Source organism: Triplophysa rosa, linkage group LG11 (assembly GCF_024868665.1).
Source record: "Triplophysa rosa linkage group LG11, Trosa_1v2, whole genome shotgun sequence".
NCBI classification, from domain to species: domain Eukaryota; kingdom Metazoa; phylum Chordata; class Actinopteri; order Cypriniformes; family Nemacheilidae; genus Triplophysa; species Triplophysa rosa.
This window is the reverse complement of record NC_079900.1, coordinates 1,486,130-1,503,366: the sequence shown is the minus strand read 5'-3', so window position 1 is coordinate 1,503,366 and position 17,237 is coordinate 1,486,130. Positions and strand designations below refer to the sequence as shown.

The 17,237-nt window shown below is 47.8% G+C and overlaps 1 protein-coding gene across 1 annotated transcript; it reads right to left on the bottom strand.

Annotated features, from left to right (window-relative positions):
* Window positions 1-11,837: 11,837 nt before the first annotated feature.
* On the bottom strand, window positions 11,838-13,211 carry LOC130561234 (uncharacterized). Its single transcript, XM_057345436.1, has 4 exons — window positions 13,107-13,211; window positions 12,880-13,021; window positions 12,503-12,630; window positions 11,838-12,143 (listed from the first exon to the last, which is right to left on the bottom strand). Exons 1-4 carry the CDS (start codon window positions 13,209-13,211, stop codon window positions 11,838-11,840), a joined length of 681 nt encoding a protein of 226 aa, XP_057201419.1.
* Between the last annotated feature and the right edge of the window lie 4,026 nt (window positions 13,212-17,237).

Genomic DNA, 17,237 nt, shown 5'->3' with positions numbered 1-17,237 from the left:
GGTTATTTTTAACCCAGCATTTTTTAGAGTGTAGAGCATGCACGCTAGCTTCAGGATCGGTTGCGAATATCTACACTGATTCCAGGTATGCTTTTGGGGTAATTCATGATTTTGGTGTCATTTGGCAAAGTAGACAGTTTCTAACCTCTGATGGATCCCCCATTAAGCATGCTGGATTAGTAAAAGATCTGATGTTTGCCATGAAACTTCCAAAGAAATTAGCTGTGATCAAAGTGAAAGCACATCTCAGAACTAATACTACTGAAGCAAAAGGTAATGCTCTTGCTGATGCAGCAGCTAAACAAGCTTGTTCCTATGCAACTGTACAAGTGTGTTCAGGAAGTACAGCACAGAACACAATTCTGCCTCCTGAATCAATCATTGGTCTGTACAAAGACGTTCCTCTATATATTTACATTTACATTTAGTCATTTAGCAGACGCTTTTATCCAAAGCGACTTACAAAGAGTTTAAGGAGCAATAATGCAATAGGTGCCAATACAAAGTTACTAGTTTCAACAAAAGCTAGACCACTACCTGTTGAGAGAAAGAGAGAGGGTGAGGTTTTTTTTCATTTGTCTGTCAAGTATTCACAAAAGAGATGGGTTTTAAGTAGTTTTTTTAATATTGTGAGAGATGTGGTTGACCGGACTGAATTAGGTAGAATGTTCCACCAGGAAGGAGTTGTGAAGGAGAATGAGTGGGAAAGCGATTTACTGCCCTTATGGGAAGGCAGTACAACACGCCGCTGGTTTGCTGAACGCAGGGATCTTGATGGGGTATAGGAGGGTGTGAAAGTATGTCGGTGCAGATCCAGTGATAGTAGTAGGCAAGCATTAGTGACTTTAATCTGATTCGGGCTTCAACCGGTAGCCAGTGGAGAGAGATGAAAAGGGGCGTCACATGAGCCCTTCTGGGCTGTTGGAAGATGAGGTGTGCTGCTGCGTTCTGAACCAGCTGGAGCGGTTTGATAGCCTTTGAAGGAAGACCAGCAAGCAGAGCATTGCAGTAGTCCAACCTTGAGATGACCAGGGCCTGGACAAGAAGTTGTGCCGCATGCTCAGTGAGATAGGGTCTAACCTTTCTAATGTTGAATAAGGCATAACGGCATGACCGCGTTGTCTTTGCAATGTGATCATTGAAGGACAGCTGTTCATCAAATATGACTCTGAGGTTCCTGGCTGTTTTGGAAGAAGCGATTGTTTTATTGCCAAGTTGGATGGTGAGATCGTGCTGCACCGTGGGGTGTGCCGGAAACACGAGTAGGTCTGCCTTGGAAGAGTTCAGCTGGAGGAGATGCTCTTTCATCCAAGCCGAGATGTCCTCTAGGCAGGCTGTAATGCGAGCTGCTACAGTGGTATCGTCTGGGTGAAACGAGATGTAGATCTGGGTGTCATCAGCATAACAGAGATAGGAGAAGCCGTGTGCCCGTATGATGGGTCCCAAGAAAGTCGTGTAGATGGAAAAAATCAGTGGCCCAAGCACTGATCCCTGATGGACCCCAGTGATCATGTGGTGAGCAGTGGACAGCAAGCCCCTCTATGACACCCTGAAGGATCTGCCGGAGAGGTAGGATTTGAACCAGCATAGATAAGAGCCTGAGACAAAGGAGCCACAGTGGATTCATCCGGCTGCTGGACCAAAGGGGGAAAATATGTCGCTCCCGAATCACTGCTACCATATTTGGCTCAACAAATACACAGTTTGGGTCACAGTGGTCCAGCAACGATGAATCACAGGTTCTCAAATCAATGGTGGAATCCAAAATTCAGAAATTTAGCCACTGAAACAGTCAAGAGATGCGTTACATGTCAGAAAAATAATGATGTGCCAGCAGCTGCAGTGTTGTGTCAGGGAAGGAAAACCTGAACTCATGTGTCACACTGTAAAGTTGTTCCCCCACCTACAGGGATAGGACACGCGGACCAGTGAGGAGCCCAGGGAAGAACCGAATGCAACAGGCTTCGGGGGCCAACTCTGCGGTGAAGACTCCCTCATAGGCCTTCCCCATCCACTAGTCCATCCTTACCTCACTGTTCTTTAGGTGTCGCAGGAATTAAGAAATAGGGAAAGAAGGAACAACAATAGCAGACTCACATCGAACAAAGGATACAATCCCAGTATTTGTAGTCTTTTGCCACAGATACTGCCCTGTCTTCTTTTGTTTTCTTTCTTACTCTGAGACCTTGGCTGGGACAATTCCGGTAACGGGCTGATTCCTGTATTGCATTTGCATGCTTTGTGTAAATCATCTCCACCTCTATGTATCCCGCCCCCTTGAAAGGTATAAAACTCAACTGTACTGTACTAAAAGTCAGACTTTGATGACTACAGCGACACACAGCGAGTCCTCAATAAAGAGAACTTCTGTATGAAAGATATCCCAACTGCGTAAGTAAACCTAAATTTATGGTGCAAGTTTTGGTAATTATAGTGTACCTACTGTACGTGTAGGTAAGGGAACGTCTTGGTTACGGATGTAACCTCAGTTCCCTGATGGCGGGATGAACTCCGCCCCAGACATCCGGGTATAAAAGGAACACGGCATGCAGCATTCATTCACCTCTTGGTCTGAGGAGCCTGAGCATCCCCCGACCACTACGGTGGGCGGCCAGCGTTGTGGCAAGGAGGACACAACGTCTCGTTCCCTCCATCAGGGAACTGAGGTTACATCCGTAACCAAGACGTTCCCTTTCTGTCAGTCTCTCGACATTGTGTCGAGCCGAGAGATGGGGTTCCTATGGAAAACGCCACAGCGCTGCGCCGCGTCACAGTTTCCAGCAGAGCGAAGTTGACTGGCCTGGGGGAGTCAGACGTGAGCGCTAGCGCGGAATTGTAACCGTCCAGTGGAGAGGGAGGGGTCCCCAGAGCTTTTGAGGAAAAAGGTGGGAAGCCCCTGCCACCGGCCGTCACAGGCGGAGGCCTAGATTCTCTAACAGCGAGAAGCCGCCCGGCACCGTAAGGGCCACTGGGTAAGCATTAATCCCCCCTGGGGGAAAAACGCTACAGAGAGCACTATCCTACCATAGGGAGGAATTAGTGCAGACACCACATGGTCTCACCATCAGGGGAGAACTCATGGGAAAACGTGCGGACTGAAGGAGTTAACCGCAGGGTGGAAGTCCACCTAGGGAGGTCATGGGTTACCAAGGTGGGAACCATTCATGAGGATACATCAGACGGAACAGCCCACGGAGGGGGGGGGGTTACGACGTCTGGAGCACTAGGTCCGGTTAGAGCTATGTGGTAGATAACTCAGCTGTTCCCCGGCCTAAGGGGGCAGGGCTGCTCTGCCCAGCCTCCCCCCCAGGGAGGTGCTTAGTGATGGATGGAATGCCTGTTCTTTACCCAGTGGGGAAAGAAGGGAGGCGAAATAGCCGCTGCTCCCCCTAGAGGAAGGGCTTTCGCAGGCGTACGCCCTACCGGATGCCGGTCCTATCTGTTGCCCTGGAGGACGCGGGCTGACACCGGTTCCACGCGTAGGTTGTAAAACCTCGCGAAGGTGATGGGCGTAGCCCAACCGGCAGCTCTGCAGATGTCTGCCAGAGAGGCGCCCTGAGCCAGTGCCCATGAGGAGGCCACACCCCGGGTGGAGTGTGCCCTCACTCCCAACAACGGGCAGGGGCGATCTTGTGATCGGTTGGCCATAACGATGGCCTCCACGATCCAGTGCGCCAGCCTCTGTTTGGAGACAGCCCCCCCTTCTGCTGACCTCCAAAACAGACAAAGAGCTGCTCAGAGCTTCTGAAGCTCTGCGTGCGGTCCAAGTAGAGGCGCAGTGCGTGTACTGGACACAACACGGACGGGGTTGGGTCTTCCTTCCCAGTGGGGAGCGCCTGCAAGTTCACCACCTGGTCCCGAAAGGGAGTGGTGGGAACCTTGGGCACGTAGCCGGGCCGTGGTCTCAGGATCACGTGAGAATCTCCAGGCCCGAATTCCAGGCAGTCCGTGGACACAGAGAATGCCTGTAGGTCCCCCACCCTCTTGATGGATGCGAGCGCCACTAGGAGGGCCGTCTTTGTCGAGAGGTGAGAAAGAGCGGCCTCTCCCAGGGGCTCGAAGGGGGGGCCTCTGGAGGCTCTTTGTCTGTTTCGGAGGTCAGCAGCAGGGGAGAGCTGTCTCCAAGCAGAGGTTGTCACACTGGATTGTGGATGCTGTCACGACGGCCTACCAATCCCAAAATCGCCCGTGCCCACTCGCAGTGAGAGCTCACTCCACCCGGGGTATAGCCTCCTCGTGAGCACTGGCACGCGGCGCCTCTCTCACAGACATATGCAGAGCTGCGGGTTGGGCTACACCCAACACCTTCGCGAGGTTCTACAACCTCCGCGTAGTCCTGCATGGCAACATGTAGGACCAGCAACTGGTAGGGTGTATGCCTATATTGGTTCTTTTCCCCCTCTCTCGAGTGGGTCAGTATACCGATCCAGCCTCCCTTCTTTCCCCACTGGGTGAAGAACAGGCACTCCATCCATCACTAAGCAAGCACCTTCTGGGGCGGGCTGGGCAGAGCAGCCCTGCCCCTTAGGCCGGGTATCCCGGAGTTATTCGCATCATAGCTCTAACCGGACCTAGTTCTACCAGACGTTGCATCCCCCCAACAGGGCGGTTCCGTCTGATGTATCCTCATGCTGGTTCCCACCTTGGTAACCCATGACCTCCCTAGGTGGACCTCCACCTCGCAGTTAACTCCTTCAGTCCGCACATTCTTCCCATGAGCTCTCCCCTAACGGTGAGACCATGTTGGTATCTCCACTAAACTTCCCCCTATGGTAGGAAGTGGTCTCTGTAGCGCATCCCCCGCTTGAGGAAGTAGCGCTTACCCAGTGACCTTATGGTATGGCCTGTGACGGCCGGTGGCAGGGGCTTCCCATCTTTTCACAAAAGCTTTGGGACCCCCTACCTCTCCACTGGACGGTCACAATTTCGCGTTAGCGCCTACGTCTGACTCGCCCAGGCCAGTCAACGTCGCTCCGCTACAGATTGTGACGCGGCTCAGCGCTGTGGCGTTTTCCATAGGAACCCCAATCTGTCGGTTCGACACAATGTCAAGAGACCAACAGAAAGGGAACGTCTTGGTTACGGATGTAACCTCAGTTCAATTCAATTTTATTTATATAGCGCTTTTCACAATGTGCATTGTTCCAAAGCAGCTTTACAGGAGCAAATAAGAAAAACACAGAAAGGTAAAACACAGCACAGTGCATGGTGTTTATAGACCAAGCAAGATCATTATAATAAATAATATCTAATAAATAAATGAATAAATAAATGCAGTCTCCCGGTGAGCAAGCCAACACTGCACTGCTCTGCTGTGGCATACACAGACAAGTACGCGCACACAAAGACACCCACGCACACACACACACACACATACACGCGCACACACACACACACGCACACACACACACACACACACACACACGCTCAGTGAGAGCACACATTTAAGATAAAGGACATAAATTCTATAGAATGTTAATAAGTAAATTAAAACAACTGAACAGCCCAGCAAAAAGTGAAACGCTTGGTTACGGATGTAACCTCAGTTCCCTGATGGAGGGAACGAGACGTTGTGTCGAACGACAGATTGGGGTTCGTCTTGAGAACCTATCATCTTCTGAGTATTTTGAAAAGGCCAATGAAAATTGGCGAATGAAATTTGCATCCGGACTCCTCCCCGGATATCCGGGTATAAGAGGGAAGCCGGCTGCTCATTCATTCACCTTTGTTCTGAGGAGCCTGAGACCTCCACCGCTGTAGGGCAGCGCGTGTGTGGCATAGAGGACACAACGTCTCGTTCCCTCCATCAGGGAACGAGGTTACACGTAACCAAGACGTTCCCTTTCTGTCGGTCTCTCGACGTTGTAACACTGGGGTGCCCTGGTCACAATCTCACGAAGCGACGTGTGACTGGCCTGGGCGAGTCAGCCGTGAGCGCTACCGCGAAATTGTAACCTACCAGTGGGTAGGTAGGGGGTCCCAGAGCTTTCTTGAAAGGTGGAAGGCCCCTACCGGCCAAGCGCGGCCTTGTTTCTCTAACAGCGAGAAGCCGCCTGGACCGTAAGGCCACTGGGTAAGCGCTACTTCCTCAAGTGGGGGATGCGCTACAGAGACCACTTCCTACCGAGGGAGGAGTTTAGTGGAGATACCAACATGGTCTCACCGATGGGGGAGACTCATGGGAAGAAAGTGCGGACTGAAGGAGTTAACCGCGAGGTGGAGGTCCACCTAGGGAGGTCATGGGTTACCAAGGTGGGAACCAGCATGAGGATACATCAGACGGAACCGCCCTACTGGGGGGTTGCAACGTCTGGTAGCACTAGGTCCGGTTAGAGCTATGTTGCGAATAACTCCGGAGATACCCGGCCTAAGGGGCAGGGCTGCTCTGCCCAGCCCGCCCGCAGAGGTGCTTGCTTAGTGATGGATGGAGTGCCTGTTCTTCGCCCAGTGGGGAAAGAAGGGAGGCTGAATCGGTATCTGACCCACTCGAGAGAGGGGGGAAGAACCAATATAGGCGTACACCCTACCAGTTGCCGGTCCTACATGTTGCCATGCAGGACGCGGGCTGACACCGGTCTACGCGGAGGTTGTAGAACCTCGCGAAGGTGTTGGGTGTAGCCCAACCCGCAGCTCTGCAAATGTCTGTGAGAGAGGCGCCGCGTGCCAGTGCCCAGAGGAGGCTATACCCCGGGTGGAGTGAGCTCTCACTGCAGAGGGCACGGGCGATTTTGGGATTGGTAGGCTGTCGTGACAGCGTCCACAATCCAGTGCGCCAACCTCTGCTTGGAGACAGCTCTCCCCTTCTGCTGACCTTGAAACAGACAAAGAGCTCCAGAGGCCCCCCTTCGAGCCCCTGGGAGAGGCCGCTCTTTCTCACCTCTCGATAAAGACGGCCCTCCTAGTGGCGCTCGCCTCCATCAAGAGGGTGGGGGACCTACAGGCATTCTCTGTGTCCACGGACTGCCTGGAATTCGGGCCTGGAGATTCTCACGTGATCCTGAGACCACGGCCCGGCTACGTGCCCAAGGTTCCCACCACTCCCTTTCGGGACCAGGTGGTGAACTTGCAGGCGCTCCCCACTGGGGAGGAAGACCCAACCCCGTCCGTGTTGTGTCCAGTACGCGCACTGGCCTCTACTTGGACCGCACGCAGAGCTTCAGAAGCTCTGAGCAGCTCTTTGTCTGTTTTGGAGGTCAGCAGAAGGGGAGGGCTGTCTCCAAACAGAGGCTGGCGCACTGGATCGTGGAGGCCATCGTTATGGCCTACCGATCACAAGATCGCCCCTGCCCGTTGGGAGTGAGGGCACACTCCACCCGGGGTGTGGCCTCCTCGTGGGCACTGGCTCAGGGCGCCTCTCTGGCAGACATCTGCAGAGCTGCGGGTTGGGCTACGCCCATCACCTTCGCGAGGTTTTACAACCTACGCGTGGAACCGGTGTCAGCCCGCGTCTTCAGGGCAACAGATAGGACCGGCATCCGGTAGGGCGTACGCCTGCGAAAGCCCTTCCCCCTTCCTCTAGGGGGAGCAGCGGCTATTTCGCCTCCCTTCTTTCCCCACTGGGTAAAGAACAGGCATTCCATCCATCACTAAGCACCTCCCTGGGGGGCAGGCTGGGCAGAGCAGCCCTGCCCCCTTAGGCCGGGGAACAGCTAGTTATCTACCACATAGCTCTAACCGGACCTAGTGCTCCAGACGTGGTAACCCCCCCTGGGGGTTCCGTCTGATGTATCCTCATGAATGGTTCCCACCTTGTAACCCATGACCTCCCTAGGTGGACTTCCACCCTGCGGTTAACTCCTTCAGTCCGCACTTTTCCCATGAGTTCTCCCCTGATGGTGAGACCATGTGGTGTCTGCACTAATTCCTCCCTATGGTAGGATAGTGCTCTCTGTAGCGTTTTTCCCCCAGGGGGGATTAATGCTTACCCAGTGGCCCTTACGGTGCCGGGTGGCTTCTCGCTGTTAGAGAATCTAGGCCTCCGCCTGTGACGGCCGGTGGCAGGGGCTTCCCACCTTTTTCCTCAAAAGCTCTGGGACCCCCTCCCTCTCCACTGGACGGTTACAATTCCGCGCTAGCGCTCACGTCTGACTCGCCCAGGCCAGTCAACGTCGCTCCGCTGGAAATTGTGACTGCTGCGCAGCGCTGTGGCGTTTTCCATAGGAACCCCATCTGTCGGCTCGACACAACGTGAGAGACCGACAGAAAGGGAACGTCTTGGTTACGGATGTAACCTCAGTTCCCTGATGGAGGGAACGAGACGTTGTGTCCTCCTTGCCACAACGCTGGCCGCCCACCGTAGTGGTCGGGGGATGCTCAGGCTCCTCAGACCAAGAGGTGAATGAATGCTGCATGCCGTGTTCCTTTTATACCCGGATGTCCGGGGCGGAGTTCATCCCGCCATCAGGGAACTGAGGTTACATCCGTAACCAAGACGTTCCCTTACCTACACGTACAGTAGGTACACTATAATTACCAAAACTTGCACCATAAATTTAGGTTTACTTACGCAGTTGGGATATCTTTCATACAGAAGTTCTCTTTATTGAGGACTCGCTGTGTGTCGCTGTAGTCATCAAAGTCTGACTTTTAGTACAGTACAGTTGAGTTTAATACCTTTCAAGGGGGCGGGATACATAGAGGTGGAGATGATTTACACAAAGCATGCAAATGCAATACAGGAATCAGCCCGTTACCGGAATTGTCCCAGCCAAGGTCTCAGAGTAAGAAAGAAAACAAAAGAAGACAGGGCAGTATCTGTGGCAAAAGACTACAAATACTGGGATTGTATCCTTTGTTCGATGTGAGTCTGCTATTGTTGTTCCTTCTTTCCCTATTTCTTAATTCCTGCGACACCTAAAGAACAGTGAGGTAAGGATGGACTAGTGGATGGGGAAGGCCTATGAGGGAGTCTTCACCGCAGAGTTGGCCCCCGAAGCCTGTTGCATTCGGTTCTTCCCTGGGCTCCTCACTGGTCCGCGTGTCCTATCCCTGTAGGTGGGGGAACAACTTTACAGTGTGACACATGAGTACAGGTTTTCCTTCCCTGACACAACACTGCAGCTGCTGGCACATCATTATTTTTCTGACATGTAACGCATCTCTTGACTGTTTCAGTGGCTAAATTTCTGAATTTTGGATTCCACCATTGATTTGAGAACCTGTGATTCATCGTTGCTGGACCACTGTGACCCAAACTGTGTATTTGTTGAGCCAAATATGGCAGCAGTGATTCGGGAGCGACATATTTTCCCCCTTTGGTCCAGCAGCCGGATGAATCCACTGTGGCTCCTTTGTCTCAGGCTCTTATCTATGCTGGTTCAAATCCTACCTCTCCGGCAGATCCTTCAGGGTGTCATAGAGGGGCTTGCTGTCCACTGCTCACCACATGATCACTGGGGTCCATCAGGGATCAGTGCTTGGGCCACTGATTTTTTCCATCTACACGACTTTCTTGGGACCCATCATACGGGCACACGGCTTCTCCTATCTCTGTTATGCTGAAGACACCCAGATCTACATCTCGTTTCACCCAGACGATACCACTGTAGCAGCTCGCATTACAGCCTGCCTAGAGGACATCTCGGCTTGGATGAAAGAGCATCTCCTCCAGCTGAACACTACCAAGGCAGACCTACTCGTGTTTCCGGCACACCCCACGGTGCAGCACGATCTCACCATCCAACTTGGCAATAAAACAATAGCTTCTTCCAAAACAGCCAGGAACCTCAGAGTCATATTTGATGAACAGCTGTCCTTCAATGATCACATTGCAAAGACAACGCGGTCATGCCGATATGCCTTATTCAACATTAGAAAGGTTAGACCCTATCTCACTGAGCATGCGGCACAACTTCTTGTCCAGGCCCTGGTCATCTCAAGGTTGGACTACTGCAATGCTCTGCTTGCTGGTCTTCCTTCAAAGGCTATCAAACCGCTCCAGCTGGTTCAGAACGCAGCAGCACACCTCATCTTCCAACAGCCCAGAAGGGCTCATGTGACGCCCCTTTTCATCTCTCTCCACTGGCTACCGGTTGAAGCCCGAATCAGATTAAAGTCACTAATGCTTGCCTACTACTATCACTGGATCTGCACCGACATACTTTCACACCCTCCTATACCCCATCAAGATCCCTGCGTTCAGCAAACCAGCGGCGTGTTGTACTGCCTTCCCATAAGGGCAGTAAATCGCTTTCCCACTCATTCTCCTTCACAACTCCTTCCTGGTGGAACATTCTACCTAATTCAGTCCGGTCAACCACATCTCTCACAATATTAAAAAAACTACTTAAAACCCATCTCTTTTGTGAATACTTGACAGACAAATGAAAAAAAACCTCACCCTCTCTCTTTCTCTCAACAGGTAGTGGTCTAGCTTTTGTTGAAACTAGTAACTTTGTATTGGCACCTATTGCATTATAGCTCCTTAAACTCTTTGTAAGTCGCTTTGGATAAAAGCGTCTGCTAAATGACTAAATGTAAATGTAAATATATAGAGGAACGTCTTTGTACAGACCAATGATTGATTCAGGAGGCAGAATTGTGTTCTGTGCTGTACTTCCTGAACACACTTGTACAGTTGCATAGGAACAAGCTTGTTTAGCAGCTGCATCAGCAAGAGCATTACCTTTTGCTTCAGTAGTATTAGTTCTGAGATGTGCTTTCACTTTGATCACAGCTAATTTCTTTGGAAGTTTCATGGCAAACATCAGATCTTTTACTAATCCAGCATGCTTAATGGGGGATCCATCAGAGGTTAGAAACTGTCTACTTTGCCAAATGACACCAAAATCATGAATTACCCCAAAAGCATACCTGGAATCAGTGTAGATATTCGCAACCGATCCTGAAGCTAGCGTGCATGCTCTACACTCTAAAAAATGCTGGGTTAAAAATAACCCAATTTGGGTTATTTTGGTAACCCAGCGCTGGGTCAAAAAGGGTCGAACCCAGCGCTGGGTTATTTTAACCCAGCTGGGTTGGGTTAACTGTTTGACCCAGCATGCTGGGTTATTTTTTTGACCCAAAATTGGGTTAAAAATAACCATAATGCTGGGTTAACCTCAACCCAAAATGGGTTATAAATTACACCTAGGTATTTTAATATTAATAGTGTATTTGTGAAAAGTAAACGTTGTGTTTGTGTGCTGGGGTCTGAGAGAAGCGCATGGCAAATCAAGTGGGGAAAAAACAAGTTTATTTTTTTAACCTGCCCGTTCAGCATGTGTAGAACAAGAATTGTTCAAAATAAACGGCCAGGTTTGTTGAGTAAACAAGTAAAACCTCAGTAGTTCATTAAGCAAAATAAACATTCTACATTTCCTAAGAAAGAAATGGTTAGGAATAATACATCAACTGTAGTGTAAAAGAACATTGACATTAAAACATTCTCAAACTTTCTACAACTTTTTGAACACTATGCACATCAGCACAATGTCAGCATCAGTTAACATTCTGCAAAAAATAAACTGCATAAATTCTACATTTCCTACGAGAGAAATTGTCACAGTAAAATCATTGGCTTTAAAACATTCTCTTAACTTGTTTTACACTATGCACATCAGCATGTCAGAATCAGTAAACATTCGCCAAAGCAACAAACTGCATAAATTCTGTTTTCCTAAGAGAGAAATTGTCACAGAAAAATAAATTGTAAAAACATTGGCATTAAAACATTCTCAGAACATGTGTAACACTTTATGCACCTCTGCACAATGTCAGAATCAGTTAACATTCAGCCAAAATAACAAACTGCATACATTCTGTTTTCCTTAGAGAGAAAGGGTCACAGTAAGAACTTAAAGCAAAATAAATTGCATCAGCAAAGCTGTGGTCAATAACTACTGTTTAGCAGCAGATATAAAAACACGTAGAATTCTTATTGATGGAGTTTCATCTCCAAGAAGTCCAAACACCACAGTCTGTAGAAACTGCCAGACGGGGGAGCACTGCTTGGGGTAAATGATATCGAAGACGTAGAATGCTTTAAAGCAAACATCTACTGCTGCCAGCAATGTTTCTTGCTCAAGTGCTTCTCCATTTAGTATAACAAAAGCCTGAAAGCACTGGTTGTCTCCCAGCATGAGAACATAGGGAAATTCGATTGTGCCTTTTGATCGCAGGTATTCAGCCATGTTGGTACCAATCTGAAAAAAAAAATATGTGAGAACAGAGCTCAAAACTAATGTACAAACCAGAGTGCATAGTGTGAAAGTTAACCCAATAATCCGAAGGGAATAAATAAAAAAAACTTGCTGAAATCCTTTATGGAAGAACCCGATATTAGTATTTTCCCATAGTTGATTTGGCCTCAGAGTAATTAAAGATTTCTTGGGAAATGTGAAGGCAAAAAATGGCTTAAAGTGATTGATTGCATTTTTTACAAGATTTATACACTTGAAATTTTAAGAGCTGTAGCTCACATTTTTACAGAGTGCTAATAAATATGGAGATCACACTGTCTTGTGACACCTTGATGTGCTTTTAGCAATGGCTGTTTACTTACCGGTTGTATGTCTATGAAAGCCTTCCTGGTTTCAATAAAAGTTGGTCTGAACATTTTCCTTCCGATCTTATAGGCTGATGTTGGAAGGACTACAGGTAGAACAAGTAAGGCGATGTCACTCTGATGGTCTGCAATTAAAATTAAACGAGTTCATGTAAACACTTAAAGTGCTAGCATCCTTAAAATTTGACTCAAAGGGTTAAGTTTTTTACAAAGGGCAAAATAAATATAAAAAAATAGTTTGGAATGATATGAGGGAGAGTAAATAATTTACTCTTAGATGCAGAGTAAAATAATTGCATCTAGGCAGACTCAAACATAAATGCTTCATGACAAAATTATCAGTTAGATGAACTAACCCCGTTAATCCCAATTACCTGCTGACATAGTTTCTAAGTTAGAAAGCAAATGAAGAGCCTGCTTTTCTCGGCTGGCGAACTGTAGGATCATATCCTTGAAGACAGGCACCCAGTTCTCGGTGAGTTTTGAAGCAGAGTCAGGATTCAGAATTGAAAAGTCCTGGGATATATACAGTACAAGAAAAAGACACAGAAAGTTATTGTGTATACTATAAAACTTAACATTTTTTCAAATTCAAACTCACCATGCCCGGAGTGTCGAGGAGACGTGGATACTTGACTATTTCCATAACTGCTTTGGTTCCATTATCTCGAATCCATTTGGCCCGATGGATGGCTGTCTCTTTCATGTATTGTTCAATCTGACTTGGTGGCCAGATATTATTTTTAAGCCACTCATTTGAACTGCTCGTTCTATGTCCACAGTTGATTCTGAGCAAAAATGTAATCACAAACAAATAAATGAGAAAATATTAACTTGCTAGATACGGGTGGGCGGAATGACCAAAAATCTATTTCACGGAATGAGTAGTTTTATTTCACGATAACGATATATTTAAAAATAATTCCATTATATCGCCCAGCCCTACAAGATGCATAATTATAATTGCAAACCCTACCTGGCAAAGTTAAGTTAGTGGTGTGATTAGCGAGGAAGGCGGGACGAGAGCCGTGGGGCAGGAAGGCGGGGCCGGTGGCGTGAGTGATAATGAGTGTCAGCTGTACGCGCACCGGTCCCGCATGCCTCACGGGGAGCTAGGGAGCATAAGAGGACGAGCGACGGGACTGCCGATCGAGAGGAGAGGACCGGGCCCGGAAGTTAAGTTTGTTTATGTTCGTGTGGCCGGCAGTCGACCGTGAGGTGGCTGCCGGCCTTTTATTTGCTGAATTATTGTTTGTTTATTTTTGATTAAAGTTTGTTTAAATGTTCGCCGGTTCCCGCCTCCTTCCTTCCTTCCCTAGAACTTTGTACATTGGTGCCGAAACCCGGGAGGAAGGAGGGACATGCTGCGAAGAGCCCTCGCCGCCGAGCGGCCTCGCGGTGCTGAGGAGTTCGGGCAGCGCGGACGAGGGCGTCCGCCAGCGGCTGCCCGAGATCGTGGTGCTGGAACGATGGGATTCGGTGGGGACGGAGAGCCCGCGGCCGTGCTCCTGGGACGAGGTGGGATGGCGGCCATGGAGGGAGCTCGGGAGTGCCGGCTGCCCTCAGCCAGAAGCCATCGCCGGCCGCCAGGAGGCGGAGGAGGATCGGGCCGTCCACCGAACGTCCAGCACCACAGCATAGCACCGCGAGGAAGAGCCTCTCGGCTGGCTGAGGACCGTGCGACGGCGTGTCGGGGAACCGGACTATTTTTTTTTTTCCTCTCTCCCCTCTCTCGTCCCTGTCGCTCGGGGTGCTCCCGGCTCCGTTCTCTCGTCTCTCGGTGCGTACCCCCAGGCGCTGGGGCTCTCAAGGGGGGCCCCCCGGGGGGAGTAACACAGGCGTCGGTGGTACCCCCGGCCTGTGAGGGGCGATGGGGTATGTAGCGAGGAAGGCGGGACGAGAGCCGTGGGGCAGGAAGGCGGGGCCGGTGGCGTGAGTGAATAATGAGTTCAGCTGTACGCGCACCGGTCCCGCATGCCTCACGGGGAGCTAGGGAGCATAAGAGGACGAGCGAGGGACTGCCGACGAGAGAGGACCGGGCCCGGAAATGTTAAGTTTTATTTATGTTTGTGTGGCCGGCAGTCTGACCGTGAGGTGGCTGCCGGCTCTTTTCTTCCGTGTTATTGTTTGTTTATTTTTGCATTAAAGTTTTGTTAAATGTTCGCCGGTTCCCGCCTCCTTCCTTCCCTACATTGAACTTTGTTCATGGTTTCTTCTGGGTTGTCTGATAAACTCTGAATTGGTCTTCGTCTATAGACCCTTTTGCGTACATTACGAAGGTGCTCCTCCAAGAAGCCTGTGGCAGGTCTGTGATTTCGACCCGGACTGCATGCTTCCTTGTGTTTTAAAAAGAAAAACAGGATTAGAAAATATGCTATGACTGGCAGCAACACCCTTTATATCTACATTTTTAGCTGTGTTAACCAATTTGTAATTGTATTATTCAATTTAATTATAAGTTGGATTCATAAATTCATTTGTTTCTGTAAACAGCTTAATGTAACATTTTCCACTTAGAACCCACGTTCNATGTGTGTGTGTGTGTGCGCGTCCGTGTGTGTGTCTATGTGTATGTGTGTTAGTACGTGTGCATATTGTGTGTGTGGAGTGTTTTGTATGTGGGTATGTCTGTTTTCTTGTTTCTTGTTTTCTTTTACAATTTTAAATGATTTGCTTATAGTCAATATGTATAATGTACAGCTGCTTTGTAACAATAAAATTTGTAAAAAGCGCTATATAAATAAAGTTGAGTTGAGAAGGACGTTTCTCAGATGAAAGCAGCCACTTCATTACTTGATCCTATGCCCACAGGGTTGTTTCAATCATGCTTTGCTGTTTTTTGTCCAGTTGTTTTGACTATTATAAATGAGTCCCTTTGTTCTGGGGTAGTACCAACCCCTTTTAAAATTGCTGCAGTCACTCCTGTCCCAAAAAAGTTGAATGTTGATTATGGAAACCTTGCAAATTTTCGCCCCATATCCAATCTCCCATTTCTTTCGAAGATTTTGGAGCGGGATGTCGCCTAACAGCTCATTTCTCATTTAACTGTGAAAAATCTTTTTGAGCCTTGCAATCGGGCTTCCGTAAATTCCAAAGTACTAAAACAGCATTGGTTAAGGTCACTAATGACCTGTCAATTGCTTCTGATAGTGGCTGTCTTTCAGTTTTGATACTCCTTGACCTCAGTTCAGCTTTTGATACAGTAGATCATTCTGTTTTAATTACTCATCTAGAAAACGTCTTTGGGGTCTCTGGTATTGCTCTTAATTGGTTTAAGTCTTATCTCACCGATCGTACACAGTTTGTTGCAATGAGTGGTTTTAGGTCTGAGGTTGGTGTTGTGAAATCTGGAGTCCCTCAGGGATCAATTCTGGGAACCTTACTTTTTAACATCTATATCTTTCCACTTGGTCAGCTTTTGAAGTCTCTTGGTCTAAAATTTCATTTTTACGCCGATGATACTCAGATTTATATACATTCGAAGCCCAGTGATTGTGTACCTGTTGATTTTCTTTCTAAATGTATTTCTACGGTAAAGGAATAGATGTCGCAAAATTTTCTTTGTCTCAACAGTAATAAGACTGAGGTAATGCTTATCGGTTCTCCCCATCAATTATGTAAGGCTGTGTCGGTCAACATAACTGTCGACGGCTCCACTACAGAGTTTCAAACTAAACTCAGAAATTTGGGGGTGGTTTTTGATGAAAATTTAACTTTTGAGCCACATGTTCAAAACACTGTTAAAACATCATTCTTTCATCTTAGAAATATCAGTAGATTATGGCAGATGCTGACGTGCTCTGTCGATGAGAGGTTGATTAACACCTTTGTGTTTTCCCGTATCGACTACTGTAATGCGTTGTTGGCTGGGGTCTCTAAAGCTACCCTAAACAAATTTCAGGTTGTGCAAAATTCTGCTGCCAGAATCCTGACAAGATCTAGGCTAAGTGATCATATCACGCCAAATTTGGAGTCTTTGCATTGGCTCCCTGTTAGGTTTAGGGTTGATTTTAAAATCTTAATGCTTACTTACAAGTCTTTGCATGGGTTGGCAACTCAATATCTATCTGAGCTTTTAATTCCCTATACTCCATTGCATGACCTTCGCTCATCAGAAACTGGTCTTTTAATTATTCCATCAACCCGGTTGAGATCGGTGGGTGATAGGGCTTTCTCTTCTTTACCTCCAAAATTATGGAATGCTTTGCCGAATGAGATAAGGCAGTCTAAATCTCTTAGAACTTTTAAATCTCGTCTTAAAACACATTTATTTATGATAGCTTTTACTTGATTTTTGTATTCTATATTTGTATGTTTTATTTTTATTGTTCAATTTCACAACTGTGGATTGCTTTAGTATGTTTTATTTTTCAATTTCACGACTGTGGATTGTTTTTGTACTGAATTTTACTTGTAAAGCTCTTTGAGATGCACTTTAAAGGCGCTATAGAAAAATAAAGTTTATTATTATTATTATTACTATATTCAAATCTCATGATTATGGTTAAATAACCCTTCACATTTCTGTTGTAAGTTTTGTCTGTGTGTGAAGACGCTGCAGGCAGTCGTGTAGAGCCATGTTCTCAAGTGAAGTAAATTATAGAGTAGAAAAGTTTCACGTACACATGGCAACGTTATCAAAATTTGTAAAAAAAAAAACGTTTTTTCTGATTATTCACTATTTTTGTCTTTTCTTTTTCATAGACCAAGCTCAGAGACAAAAAAGAACCTA